The 13,189-nt window shown below is 42.0% G+C and overlaps 1 protein-coding gene across 1 annotated transcript; it reads right to left on the bottom strand.

The window, feature by feature from the left end:
• Positions 1–258: 258 nt before the first annotated feature.
• Positions 259–12,838, bottom strand: LOC134865727 (AP-2 complex subunit mu-A-like). The gene is made up of 13 exons (XM_063885408.1): positions 12,585–12,838; positions 11,043–11,181; positions 6,781–7,046; positions 5,629–5,711; positions 5,093–5,098; positions 4,809–4,944; positions 3,914–4,058; positions 3,585–3,602; positions 3,012–3,134; positions 2,617–2,752; positions 2,357–2,454; positions 2,010–2,121; positions 259–1,412 (listed from the first exon to the last, which is right to left on the bottom strand). Exons 2-13 carry the CDS (start codon positions 11,114–11,116, stop codon positions 1,278–1,280), a joined length of 1,332 nt encoding a protein of 443 aa, XP_063741478.1. The 5' UTR covers positions 11,117–11,181; positions 12,585–12,838; the 3' UTR covers positions 259–1,277.
• Positions 12,839–13,189: the final 351 nt, after the last annotated feature.

Genomic DNA, 13,189 nt, shown 5'->3' with positions numbered 1-13,189 from the left:
GACCGTGATCAATTCTTTTTGTTGTGAGATGTTTTTTTCACCCGGGTGCAAATAGCATCTGAACAATGTGTTTATTATTCTCAAAAGAATCAATAGTTAAAATATTTTCTTTTTCCATAATTGAATCAGATTGATGTTTTCTACCAAATCAAAATTTAGGATTTAATACATCTTTCTTATATATATATCTCAAACAGGGCTTTACCAATACAACTTTTTATTATTTTAGCCACACATTAACACAGAGAGGAGGCAGAGTTGGTTACATAGTCAGATTTTATTGGACAGAATGGTCACCAGGGCTACAAACATGAAGAGGCAGACAGTGACGAGGAGAAACACCAGGGGGAGACCTCACCCCACTGCACACACACTGATTTCCCCAAAAACATTTGAATCAAACCAGTGTGACAAAGTAGATCTCGGTGCTAAAGAGTCCGGACAGTAGGGTCACAGACGAGCTCATCGGGATGATGTTCAGACCGCAAAACTGGAATTATCCCCTTTTGTTTAATGTTGCTCACTAGTATTGGAAAAATAGCAAGGGGGGAAAAAAACAATACACTTTCCAGAAAGTACAAAAACAGTTCAGCCACTATCAGTTCATTCTCTTTCTTTTTTAAAACATCTCTAAGAGACTTTGAAATGAGACCTTTGATCCAAATGTCCTAAACAACACAGATCAATATCAATCAGTCCACAATACAGAATCCGACAACGCATCTGGATTTTAAAGGGTAGACTCTACTGAGACAGAATCATACAGGGACTATATCGGGATTCATTTAAAGCACAACAGCTACAACTCATCTTACCAGGGATTACCTCTAGGACGTGGGGGACTTCTAAAGTAACTGGAGAGTAGATAGTGGAATAATAACACTGGATAAACACAAGAGAGCGACCCTGAGGGACACCCAGAGGTGCTTCCGGTCCTCTCCCCCTGGTCCACACCTGCATCACGTCTTTTTATCTTTCGGACACCAGTTGGTTTACAGGTTTTTACTCATCACTACGAGATATATACGGTACAATGGTTCACATTTTGCATATATCTGTGCAGTATATCATATTTACTTTTTTTTTTCATACGATGTAAATTCAATCTCCAACACCTAATTAGGAAGGGGTGAGAAGGTGGTGGTGGGTGGGAGGAGCTATAAGGATTGTAGGGAGGAGAGAGAGAGACAAAGTAGGAAGGAGCAGGAGAAAAAATCTTAACAGGATAGAGGGGGGAGGAGGGGAGAGCAGTGGTCAGTTCGCTGCCGGGAGCGGCTTTAGCAGCGGGTTTCGTAGATGCCAGAGCGGCCGATGTATCGCACCCATTTGATGACGTCGTGGTCACTGTAGTTGAGCTTGGACTCAAACACCTTCAAGTAGCGAACCTTCAGACCAGAGGGAGCGAATGGAACCTGCGGAGAGACCAGAAGAGGGAGGTTAGGAAGACGTGTCGGGGCATGCTGGGGATGTAGGCCACACAGGTTGTTGGTGTGGAAATGAAGCAGGCAGTGTGATTTACATGGCTGATACCGGCATCATTTTTAATCTGTAGTCAAAGTGTGTGGTGTCCAACTCTGTACAAAGTTCAGTATACGCAACAGGATAGCTCATATTTAAATCAGGTAGTAAATGAGTTGCTAGTTTAGGGATGCGTTTAAGGATTATTCTCAGTTTTATTGTTGAGCTTTTCTCGATTCATTAACTTGATGTTTATTATTTTAGAAAATGATGAAAAACCTTTTTGACCAGAGCACTGAATATCAACTCTAAATATACGAGTAGTGAAGAACATATTCACATTTAGGAAGCTAGTAACAGAGAACTCTTTTTTTTTCCCTTCTTTCTAGATTACTAACACTTTCAAAATAGTTGGCGATACATTTGACTAACAATGCATTCATTTTTAAAGCTCTGTAATTGATGAAGCAGAGCTCTTTCAAATGACTTCCGTTACAGGTTTTACAAGCTACGAGTTACAGAGACTGCAACAACCATGCGAGTGTTCTGACCTCAAAGTTCATAGAGATGGGAGGCCTGGCCCATTTCTTCTTATCGTTGGTTGGCAGCAGCTCGATCTCAGCACTGATCTGAGACTCCTTCATCCCAGCCATGCGTTTGATCCTACACACACACACACACACACACACACACACACACACACACATACTTTGTTAGTGGACAGAACTCAGCAACAAGGACCAAATTTAAACCCCTAACAAGAGTAAATAAGTACAACAGTTTTACAAGAGTGAATAGGACTATCTTTGAGCGGTTAAACAAGCAAACGGCACAGAGAAGCTGTGAATCATTAACCTGACAGAGAGCATAAAGCGGTGTGTGAGGTTGTATCACTCACTTCCAGACAATGGCGTTCTCGCTGGCCTTGTACTTTGCTTTTCCCTTCATACAAATCACCTGCACGCCGCTGGTGTTGAGGGGCGTGGGTATGCGCACCTGAGGAGTTCATAATAAGGACAGATGAGCTTTTAACATCAAAGCAAACATTCTTTATACACGCTTTTAAAACAGTCTCATGAGCTGTGAGGAGAGATGCCCTGTGTTTGATGCTAGTGGCTGTTAGCATTTATTAGCACAGTAACTTTGATAAGGGCTCACCTCGATCTTTTGGGCCAGCAGCGAGGGTTTGAAGTTGGACTTGATGACCACCTTAACCTCCAGTTTAGTGCGGCCAACCTCCCGGACCAGAGGGATAACTCTGAACGGCAGGATGATGTCTTTAGTGGTGCGATACCTGCCAGGAGATGGGGAGATAAGAGGATCATGTAACTCAATTACATTTCCTCTAGCATAAACAAGGATTTCCTCAAGCTATTTCAGTGGTAATGCCTCTCTTGTTCATTCCTCAGAACAATAAATATCTATAGATAGAATGCTCCATGTTTATGCTTTCAATAAGGTTTTACTCTCACTCTTGCCCTCCCACGCTTTTCTGTCACATGAGCTTGATAACAGACAGAAGGGTTTTAAAATGATTTCAGAATCCGACTGACCTCATGAGCTCGTACTCTCCATCCGGGGGGATGAAGCTGATGCTACGCTCCGAGTCGAACTTACTGAGGCGCACACACTGGTGGAAGGTGCAGTCGTCGATGGCTATGGACTGCTTCCCGCTGCTGCAAGACAAAGACACATTCAGAGACGCACACAAAAAGAGACAACTACATTAGTTCACTTTTTTATATAATTATATCTAGTAATAATAATAATAGATAAGACTACTTCTCTCCCTAAATTGATGTCAATAGGGAGAACACCATAAGCAGAAGAAAAGGACAGAGATAAAACTGCTAGTTTCAAGACATGAAAACCTGGTGGTTGATGACACTTTCGTGCAATAAAACACCACAGCCCCCGTTAGATGTAAGGTGGGGTAATAAATAAATAAGTCAATAATAAACCATCTATTGTAAAGAATAGGGACACAACCAGCATGTACACCAAATACGTAAATGGAGTGTTTAATTTGTATCGAGTGCATGAGATGATACTTAATGTACTTCAACAAGACAGGTGTGTGTAGGTGTGTGTGTTGTAGAGGATGAGGACATTTGTCAGTACAGTACCTTCCTCCCCCTAAATCACTGAGGTACAGCACATAGAAAAGAAAGAGAGGGAAAGAAAGGAGAGATGCATCCAAAGGAAAGAAAAAATGGAAAAATAAATTGTAAAAGCTGTCCCGTTGCAAACAGCAAGACAGACAACACTCAGCACAGACACAGGGCTACAGCAGACAGGGTGCTCTCTTACATTTCCACAGTGAATATCTATCCAAGACTAAGAAGTAACACTCTTAAAGAAACGGGATTGCATATTAAATGATTTTCAGCCTTGCTTTTAAAAGTACAGTTGATTTTATGAAATAATGTTGCAGCGTGCTGGATGTTTCTCTCACCTCTTCCCTGCGTCGTCCGATGCTCCTCCCTTGCCCTGCTTGTCGATGACAATCTTGTCATTCATGCCAAATTTGCACTCGGGCATCCCGCTCAGGTAGCTCTTCATCACTACTCGGCCCGACACGTGGGCGCTGAGGACCTGGCCTGGACACGATGGGGAAGAACGTGAGTCTCAGACCGGACACACCACAAATCAGATTTTCCTCCACTTGGTTCTTGTTTTAAGGACTCAATTCTCTTAGCACTCTGCTCTCTTTTAAAGATTTGCAACACTAATGTAGATAAAGCATTAACTACTTGCGATGTAACGATATGGTGGAGTAATGTTTTGGTCTCCGTCCCTCTGTTGCATTTCAAACGTCTCGTTTTTTTTTGGTAAACATGAACAGGCTTGTTGCTCATGTATGTCCGTATGCATGTCCCTCTGGATAGCTAATGGACTCTACTTTGCTCTCACACGGTGGTTACAGGCAATCATTTCGTCCTGACTGGCGGATTTTGGGGGCAAACGGAAAGCCAGGCCTACAGTTTTCCCTTTAAGGGTATAACTGTTAGCATCGTTAGCTGCTAGGCTCCCGATCATCAGTATGTTTAGAGCCGTCGGTAGGCAATCATTCTGCTCTGATTTTCAATTTTGGAAGTGAAATAGATCAAGTTTGAGAAAGATTCACAAACAGCCTCAAAGTGGACCTTATAAATAGATTGTATGTGATCGTTCATAGAGTCCGAGAAGCATTGATAAATAAATGTCTTATGTACACTATAAAAGATATTGACTATAAATACGGAGCAGTATTAAAAACAGACGGGGTGAAGTACTGTCAGCAGTGGTTCTGTATGATACAGTTCCAATAAATTATTCATGCTCAGCCATCCCCCACCCGGTGTACAGACCTTGTGGTGACATGAGCAGGTTGACGCTCTCCAGAACATCCAGGAAAAGCTCATTGCGGCGATACTTGATGCCTTCACGCCGCCAGCCGATCTGCCCCGTCACCTGGCTGGTGATCTGAGACTGCTCCTCCTTTGTCTGGGGAGACAGGGAGAGAAACTGTAGCACCACTGACAAGAGCAGACCGCCAACAGACGGTGGGGATGAAAGAGGATCATTTGCACTACAGAGAGACGAACAAAGGTGACCTGGAGAAAAATGATTTCCTTAGAACGTTGTTTCTTACCTGGTGCTGAATTATGCAGAGTCCAAGATTGCAGTTGAGGGGAAACAAGGAGAGAACAGGAAAATAAATGTTAATAAAAACAATATTACGAGTTGTATTTTAACATTACACCTTCCCACTAATCGCTTCCTGTAGTTTTGTGTCTACAGTACCTCCTATAATTTCCACGAATGTCTCTAACTCACTGTCAGTGTGGATATAATTACATCACACCATCGTAGACTGCAATAAAAATGTCTAATGTCTCCGCCTAACCCAGATTAAGAAAAAAGGCATCCCCATTACACATTTATCACCCGTCTATGACTCGTGATTCTCCAGTCTTTGGTTATATTGAGAGGCGTTTCTGATATTTAGTCTACCCACACTGATATAAGCACATACATCTGAGTGTGATGCAATAAAACCCAACAGCACCACAAACTACAGCTTCTTAAATTAAAATGTAGCTGAATCAACACCTCAGAAGCTGTTTCAACATAAAGTGAACTTTAAAAGCTTCAGGACTGTAACAGTTTGAGACTCCTCTTACTGACCTGTCCCTTAATGCCCTGCTGGGTGATGAAGGTCTTCAGAGCTCCAGTCTCTGAGTTCTGGGGGTATCCAAAGTCCAGGATCTCTGTGTGAACACAAACAGATAAACTTTCGGTAAGAGATAAGGTGGGTGAGACGAGTCATGCAGCAGTGGAAAGAACCGAGTCAAATTTTATAATGTCAAACGGATCCCTTTGAATTTGGTTTTGTCACGATTTCAGAAATGTAGTGTTCAGCGTGCACTTCTTTATTACCATTTTATATTTAGGAAGTTGGACAGTCATAATTACTTTGCTTATACAGTTGCCGAATGCACCTTTTAACTTACCTACTTTATTCTAGTATCATTTACGTGTGCTTTTCTTCTATATCCTAATAAGTCAGCTTAGCTTATGCTGTGCTATTTTGCGTCTATGCCACTTTTTGATGTAACAAAAGTTCATTTCCCCGCTCATCTCACTATTTATTTAACTTATTATCTTAATAGTTATCACTTCAAACAGTATTTCATTGGGTTTCACTGTACAATATGTATCCCCTACATTCTGTTGTTGTACTTGTTGTTCTGTTTACATGTACATAGAATCCTGCATATACTGGGTCACTATCAACATTCCCTGCATCATTTAGCTTACTGTATTTATTTATTTTTCTGACATGTATATCGTTAACTTCATCTGCATTACTTATAGACTGGTCTAGCAACCTAACCTGCACTATTTATTCTCATTCATCAAACTGTGTTTCATTTTGCACTATTTTCATTTTGTTGTCTTATGTTGGAGGAGCTCAGGACCTAAGATTTCATTGCCATAACTACACTGGAACTACTGTGCATATGATAATAAAAACCCTTGTGGGACTAAAAGGACTTCTGAATCAGATTCTGATTTATGGAGCCTCTGTTGACACACTGTCACTCCGGGACACCATTAGACACGAGGCTAACACTTGTTTTTCTTACAGTTCAGTATTTTAGCATCATCTGGGTACTGAAGTATCAGTCCTTGTGGCATCTCTACTATTAAAAATATACTTCATAGAATAATGGTTTGATTATACAAGATCCTGGGATGCTCAGACTCTGATTTGTTCGATTATATTGAGGATAACATTATGGATTCCACACCAACATCTCAGTTTCCGTCTCCTACCATCCAGCAGCTCGTAGATGAGCACAAAGTTGTTCTTGATGTTCTCCTCGCTGATCTTGCCAAAGTAGGCCGTCATGACATCACACATCTTATAAAGGAACTCGAACACCATGGCGGCGTTGACATTCTGCTTGGTGACGGCCGCCAACCAGATGTTCGAGCGCTTAACATGGAAGAAACTGGTGCGGGCGATGTTGGTCACCGGGGATCGAACCTGCTGTCGGGCGTGAATCACATTCACACGGAACGCATCGACCGCGTTGCGCCTGAAATCGGGAGCGAGGACGAGAGGAATAGAGACAGAGAAAAAGAGACAGGGACGTTTGAGTTGGGAGAATTGTTTCAGGCTTTCACATAACAGAATGTTGTTAACACCAACCCATCCTACGACATCCTGGGAGAATATTTAAGATCCAGTTCTCCCCTGGACTCAAAATAAATCACCCCTTCAGACCTCAACAGCATATTACGAGGAACACAAAATAATCAAAACATTTCCCAACCAACTGGGAGACGGTACCTTGAGTATGTGCACTTAGAAAACAGGAGCGTTGTTTTGTGTAAATGCACATAATTACCAGGAGGGAGAGGGAAGAGTTTAGGATGACACCCAGGCAACAAAATACTTAATTATATGGACTCCATAGCGAGTTATCTTCCAATACTGAAAAGTCTAGTGCGATAACATTCACCTTAGTGCCACAATGCTTTAGGGAGACGCAGCCTTTCTGAATGTGGATTTGTAAATAACAGGGTTTAGTGCAGAGGATGCAGCACGCTCTGACAGGAACACCCAATCCTGGCACAAACTTCACTTATATTCAACACTACTATTTTTATACGCTCTAAAAATGAAATGGCTGAAGAAAAATCATGAAACATTCAGTGAAGTATTGGTGAGGAATGATGAAAGAAGTTGTCTTATCTAATTTGGATAATATTAAGCCAATTTCCATCTCTTTTTTCCCCTAAACCTTTGACCTGATTGTTTGAGTATCTTTCTAGGCCTAAAATATTTAAAATTCCATATTTTTGTTCAGGTTATTTGTGACCATACACCTTTTATACGTTACTATATCTTCTACATATCGAAACAGTTTTCCAATTTCTTTGTTGTCAAAGGTGGTACGAACTACGTTAACCGCCATCCCCCATGCTCAGATTACATGCTTAGGAACTTGTAAAGCTGCTTGCGAGTATCAATAACACTTCTAATACTTAAGTAATAAATCGAATGGCAGTGGCTAGATGTGTTGCCTTGGTTTGAACTGACGTCTGCACTTCAGGATCAGGTGGTTTATTTACCACTGCAATGTCATGACAGGTGACTCATGCTCAGAGGAAGTATCAGGAAGTCGTCTGTGGAATCAATGGGCATGCAGTTAGGGGTTTCAGGGGAGGGGGGTCATTGGTCGGTGGCCATGAGCGGGGGAGGGGTCATGCTTGATAGGCTCGAGCATCTCTTACCTATTCCTACAGGGGCCAAGATGGACAGATGGAGGAAAATGGTGATACAGAGGAAGAAAAGGATGAAGTAAAAGGAGAGGAGAGAGACAAAAATGCACAAGAGACATTTTCGTGCATCGTGTACACAGACAGAGTGAGTAACATGGTGTTTGTTAGGATGCCGTCATTGTTACTGAACATGTCGGGAACAAGTCCGAGCACAACATATTGCTCTTTCACATACTGTAGCCTGACAACAGCATGGCAAGTGCATATTGATTCATTGTGTCGCTCCATAACCGCATATTTATTTCAAGTGAATCCATTTCTACTTCAGCTCAACTGCAATATCAAAACAAGTGCAATTATAGACTCCAACGCAACATTATCAGTCTGGTTTACTCTGTGTGTTGCGGCAACAGGGCGGATCACCATTAGCAAATGACGCCGTGGGAACATAGTGGAGACAAAACCTGGATTTCTACTGAACATAATAAGAAAGCTCAATTTCTGGCCTTAAACCTGGATTCACGTTAGCATTTTTACACTTCAGATTTTTCTTTTAATGGGTTTTGGGTTAATTGCAAGAAACAAGGTCATTTTTTAGCTGTTACGCATCCTTAAAAAGGGCTCAATGAGGCTAGAGGTTGCTTTTTCTTGTTGAGAGAATAATGCTTACTTCCCTGTTGGCCTTCAAAAATATGTCATATCTGCAGCACTCCAGGGAAATTTCTCTAAATGACGATTTTCCTTTTTTCATTATTTGGCTAAAGAAACTGTGGTTATTGGGGCATGAAAATTGTTTTGGTTCTTCGAGAACCAATCAGTGATATTCTGTAATATACATTGTGCTGTGTCTGAAGAGGCGGAGGCGAGCAGCTGCATATTATTTGTGCTACGACTGGAATGATAAAGCAGCGACCATTATTTTACTGATTGCTGCCTAGAAACAGGACAAAAGATGGAAGGGATTGTCGCAGTAAAGTAAACCTGCATGTCACAAACCTGCAAACTAAATATTTTATGGCGTCTTAGTCAGTGCAGCATATACTACTCTGTTTGTGCCCATATTCATAGGACTCTTAGCGCCTCTCACCCTACAACTAAGGAAAACAAATTCACGGAATGAAATGTTTAAAAGGCTTTAGGGCCTATCATGGGGGACTATATAACCTTGATGCTACGCTGACTTGTAGGAGGGATAATGGCGTCTGTCAGTTCCATCTGACTGTGCACGGACTGACAGTGTTTGCACTATGCGTCTTTGCTGAGCGGGTCGACCAACCTCAATGGAAGGGAGCGTAAGGCTCCTGTAAATGGACTGATTTTGGGGGAAATTTCCCAGTTTGGGATTAATAAAGTACCTCTTATCTTATCTTTAGTGTTCTCTATCTTTATCTGATGGACAGAAAGTTTAGCTTAATGCTAAGTAATGCTAACTGAACTAGGAACTGCCAAAAGCTAGTTAGCTGTTGGCTCAGGTAGCCGTGCTGCCTGGACTGGGAGCACTGGGCAGGTGTTGATGTTTACTCTGCTAGCACAGGAGTTTTGGTCAGCTGCGTAGAGAAGGTGTTCAGGCCTGGGGCAAGGGGGGGATGCAGCTATGGTGCGTGTCTTTACTGTGCACGAACAGGAGCCGAGCGGTCAACAATAACAGTTAAGTAATATTAGCTGGCTCGATATGTCTTATGCTGTTGATGCCCTTGATGTTTGGCTGTTAAAGAGGTCCTCAATTATATGTTTGGATCATTCATAAGTATCCATCATCATAACAAATGCACATGCATTGTACTGTCAATGTTTCTCATAGGAGGAATACGTTCAAATGCAGTCTGATACTTTAGGGACCATCAATCCTGAAATGACTGAGTACAAATGTTGGTTTAAAGGTCTACACACAAAAATAACCTACTGAACCTGCTGCGTACCTACATAACTCACACTATGTGCCCTCTCTGTACCTTGCCGACCCTCACTGTGTAAATCTACATGGCACTGGACGGGTGTCTGCTCAGGAGACACCTGCCCTCAAAGCAATCAAAAAAGTGATAACTGGGTGTATGCATGGAGAAAGGCTATGTCCAATACAGGTGAATCACATCAAGCATGTGTCACAAAGAAACAAACAAATAAGGTAGGAAAGGAAGAAAGACCAACAGTAAATAAGATAGATATTCACATTCTTTAGCTACAGTACGGCTCGCCATTACATACTCACTCAAAGGAATTGGCTCCTGCCTCAGCTTGATTTGTTGTTTTAGTCTGTTTTTAGTTCAACATTTAAAATGAGCCACCGACCGTATTCACTCCCCATCCCTCCATGCATTTTTTATTTAAGATGATTGACCATGAGGTATCAGTATTTAAGTCCCATTTTGATATAAATAGAAAACTTGTGTCGTGTATCGAAACTGAGTTTCAATACTGAATGAAAACAACAATATTACTTTTGTATTATTGTGGTTATTTATCAAAGTCCCTAGGTTTTTTTAATTTATTTATCATTGTTTTGGGAGTTTCTACTTGTAAATAAATACTACATATTCTAATCATGACAAACTTTGTTTTTCTCTAAGGGCTAGTAATACTGTCCTAAATTTAATCCTGGCTTACCACATTTCCGAGAAGATAACTAAAAAATTTTAAAAAGACACCTATGTCAACTACTAAGCTAGGAAGAGGGACATAATCCTCCTTCTACCTTTCCGTATCAATCTGAACCCTTCACCCCTGCTGGATCAAGCCCTTCTCTTTGAAGTGAAGTCCCCCAAAACGTAGGATACATATTATACCAGTTTTGCTCCTGTGAAACATACCCAATGTCATCTCGGTAGACCCGGGAGATGAGGACCTCCCCCTTGTGGTTGTAGATGAACAATCCTCCGATCATTTTGGCTGCTTCTCAGTCCCAACTGGCCATGGTGAAACCAAACCCCGCATGAGAAGAGCGAGAGACTGCAGGAAGGAAACGGGGAAAGAGAAACAAGGGATGCTTAAGAAGTGAAAGCAGTGAAAAGTGAGGGAGTGACCAACAGTACAGGGAAGCACTTGTCTCTCACATCCGCTTTCCCTGTCTCTCTTTCTCTCATGCACACACATCACTCTATTGCCAATTGAATATATCCTGCAGCTGCCCTACCGTGGTGACTCATGTTAGTTACGTGCATGTGCATACACACATCAAAAATCCCTTTGAAAAAGACTGGGGAGACTCCACCACCCCCCCACTCTACAGTCAAATCCTTGTTTCTGTACAAAGTAAGATTAACAGCAGATTAGCAGCCACCAGTTTGGAGCAGGATGTCACCAAGTAGCCAGCTACAAATCTGTTGCTCTGACTGGGTTGCATTTTACTACCTGCTGCAGTCTGAATCTGGTTAAATCCAATGTAAGATTAAACTTAAACACCATGATTAATATCAACTAGAAACAGTGAAGATGTTGTGTTAGCTTGCTTGCGTCTATGAGAAACAAATCATAGCAATTTCTTGTCATTCAAAAATAAAGGTTCTGGAAACCAGAGGATGAAGGACATGCTTGAAATTCCACGAAGACAGAGGCCAGACAACTTAAACACACGGCGGACAGAGGAAGTATACAACACAACCATTTCTAATATGAAAAAATAATGTTCCTTGGAAGAATTGGCCGGGTCGTGACAGAGTAAATCGTGCAAAAGATGTGAGCGGGATTAATCGGCCTTTTATTGGTCGAAGTCAAGATGTCTGCTCGGTCGGGCCATCTCCTAACGTTCATACATTTTTCATATTTTCTCATTTCTCGTCGATCGATAGGGGACATGTTTGCATGTACACCTTGGTGTTAAGCTTTCTTAAGTGCCTACAACATTGATGGAGACTTGACCTTCAGCTCAAAGTGATGGAGAATAGACCGAGTGAAAGGTAGCTAGCTAATTTAGCTTACGATAGCAGGCTTGCAGGCGGTGGTGTTCAGCCAAGCAGCGTTGAGCCGAGCGGAATTTTAAACGGACTTCCGGTAAAAGAAAACCAGACCTTTTGACCACCATTTCACACGCAATACTATTAATTACCGACAGCGAACACGTTAGAAATGTAAATGTATAACACCGACTGCTCACAAATAAATCAAACCGTTAACTGATTACAGACATTGTATACTGTGTGCTTTTATATTTAGTAGAAAAGAAGCCTCTAGTCGGTTAGCATAGTACCTGCCGCTGCTAGCTTGACGTTAGCTAACGGAGCGGCAGCTAACAATGCTAATGCTAGCATCGAACCCGATTGTAACAGTTTCACCGGCTTCCCGAAACATTTATCTCGCTACAGTTGATCATTTTGACGAGAAACACGTTACCGTCTCAGCTATAGTGAACTTACCCTAGTTCTCTCACGAACGCCACCAGTCTTTCGCTCCCCGTATGTCCTCGGATATAGCTTCTGCCAGGATCCAGTCGCTTCCCAGTTCACACACCCGCTAATTCCGCTCCTTCCTCCGGGTCCTCTGATAGCTGTCAGCTGACCCGCCGTCCTTACGCACAGCCGTTCCGTTGTGACAGGAAAAGGCGCGGCTGGAGCGATGTGTAAACCGCACCCAGGCCTTGTTATGATAAGCTGCACAGGCTACTGGTCAATTATTTGTTTCAGGGTTATGTTTGTGTAACTATACAGTGCATCAAGGGGTGGCTTGTCCTCTTTTGAAAATGTAATCTCTGGAGCATGTTGGCACAAATCCAATTTATTTCATTAAATGTTGACTAACAGTGGTATTGTTTTTTTTAGTTTCTACTAAACTCCCACCTTCTGTAAAATGGTGCAAAAATACTGATTATCCTGAATGCAGAAATATAACGTGTTTGTCCTTAAAACTAGGTTATTTGGGTGGTCTTGGTGTATCCTGTCCTGCAGATTCCATCTGATTCAACTCTTCTTTATTTTTTTTGTCCAAGTTGAATTAAACCACCTCTCTACAGGATTCCCCCCCC

The sequence above is a fragment of the Eleginops maclovinus genome, chromosome 6 (genome assembly GCF_036324505.1).
Source record: "Eleginops maclovinus isolate JMC-PN-2008 ecotype Puerto Natales chromosome 6, JC_Emac_rtc_rv5, whole genome shotgun sequence".
Lineage (NCBI taxonomy): Eukaryota > Metazoa > Chordata > Actinopteri > Perciformes > Eleginopidae > Eleginops > Eleginops maclovinus.
Note: the sequence above shows the minus strand (reverse complement) of the source record. Positions and strands in the feature narration are given on the sequence as shown.

Bases quoted from the DNA above. Each gene is read 5' to 3' on its own strand.
- LOC134865727 (XM_063885408.1), bottom strand. From the start codon at position 11,116: ATGATCGGAGGATTGTTCATCTACAACCACAAGGGGGAGGTCCTCATC. The intron at 2,753-3,011 runs GTCAGTCGGATT...ATCTCCTGGCAG, and splicing joins GGAGAGTACGAGCTCATGAG to GTATCGCACCACTAAAGACA. The intron at 2,455-2,616 runs GTGAGCCCTTAT...TGAACTCCTCAG, and splicing joins TGCTGGCCCAAAAGATCGAG to GTGCGCATACCCACGCCCCT.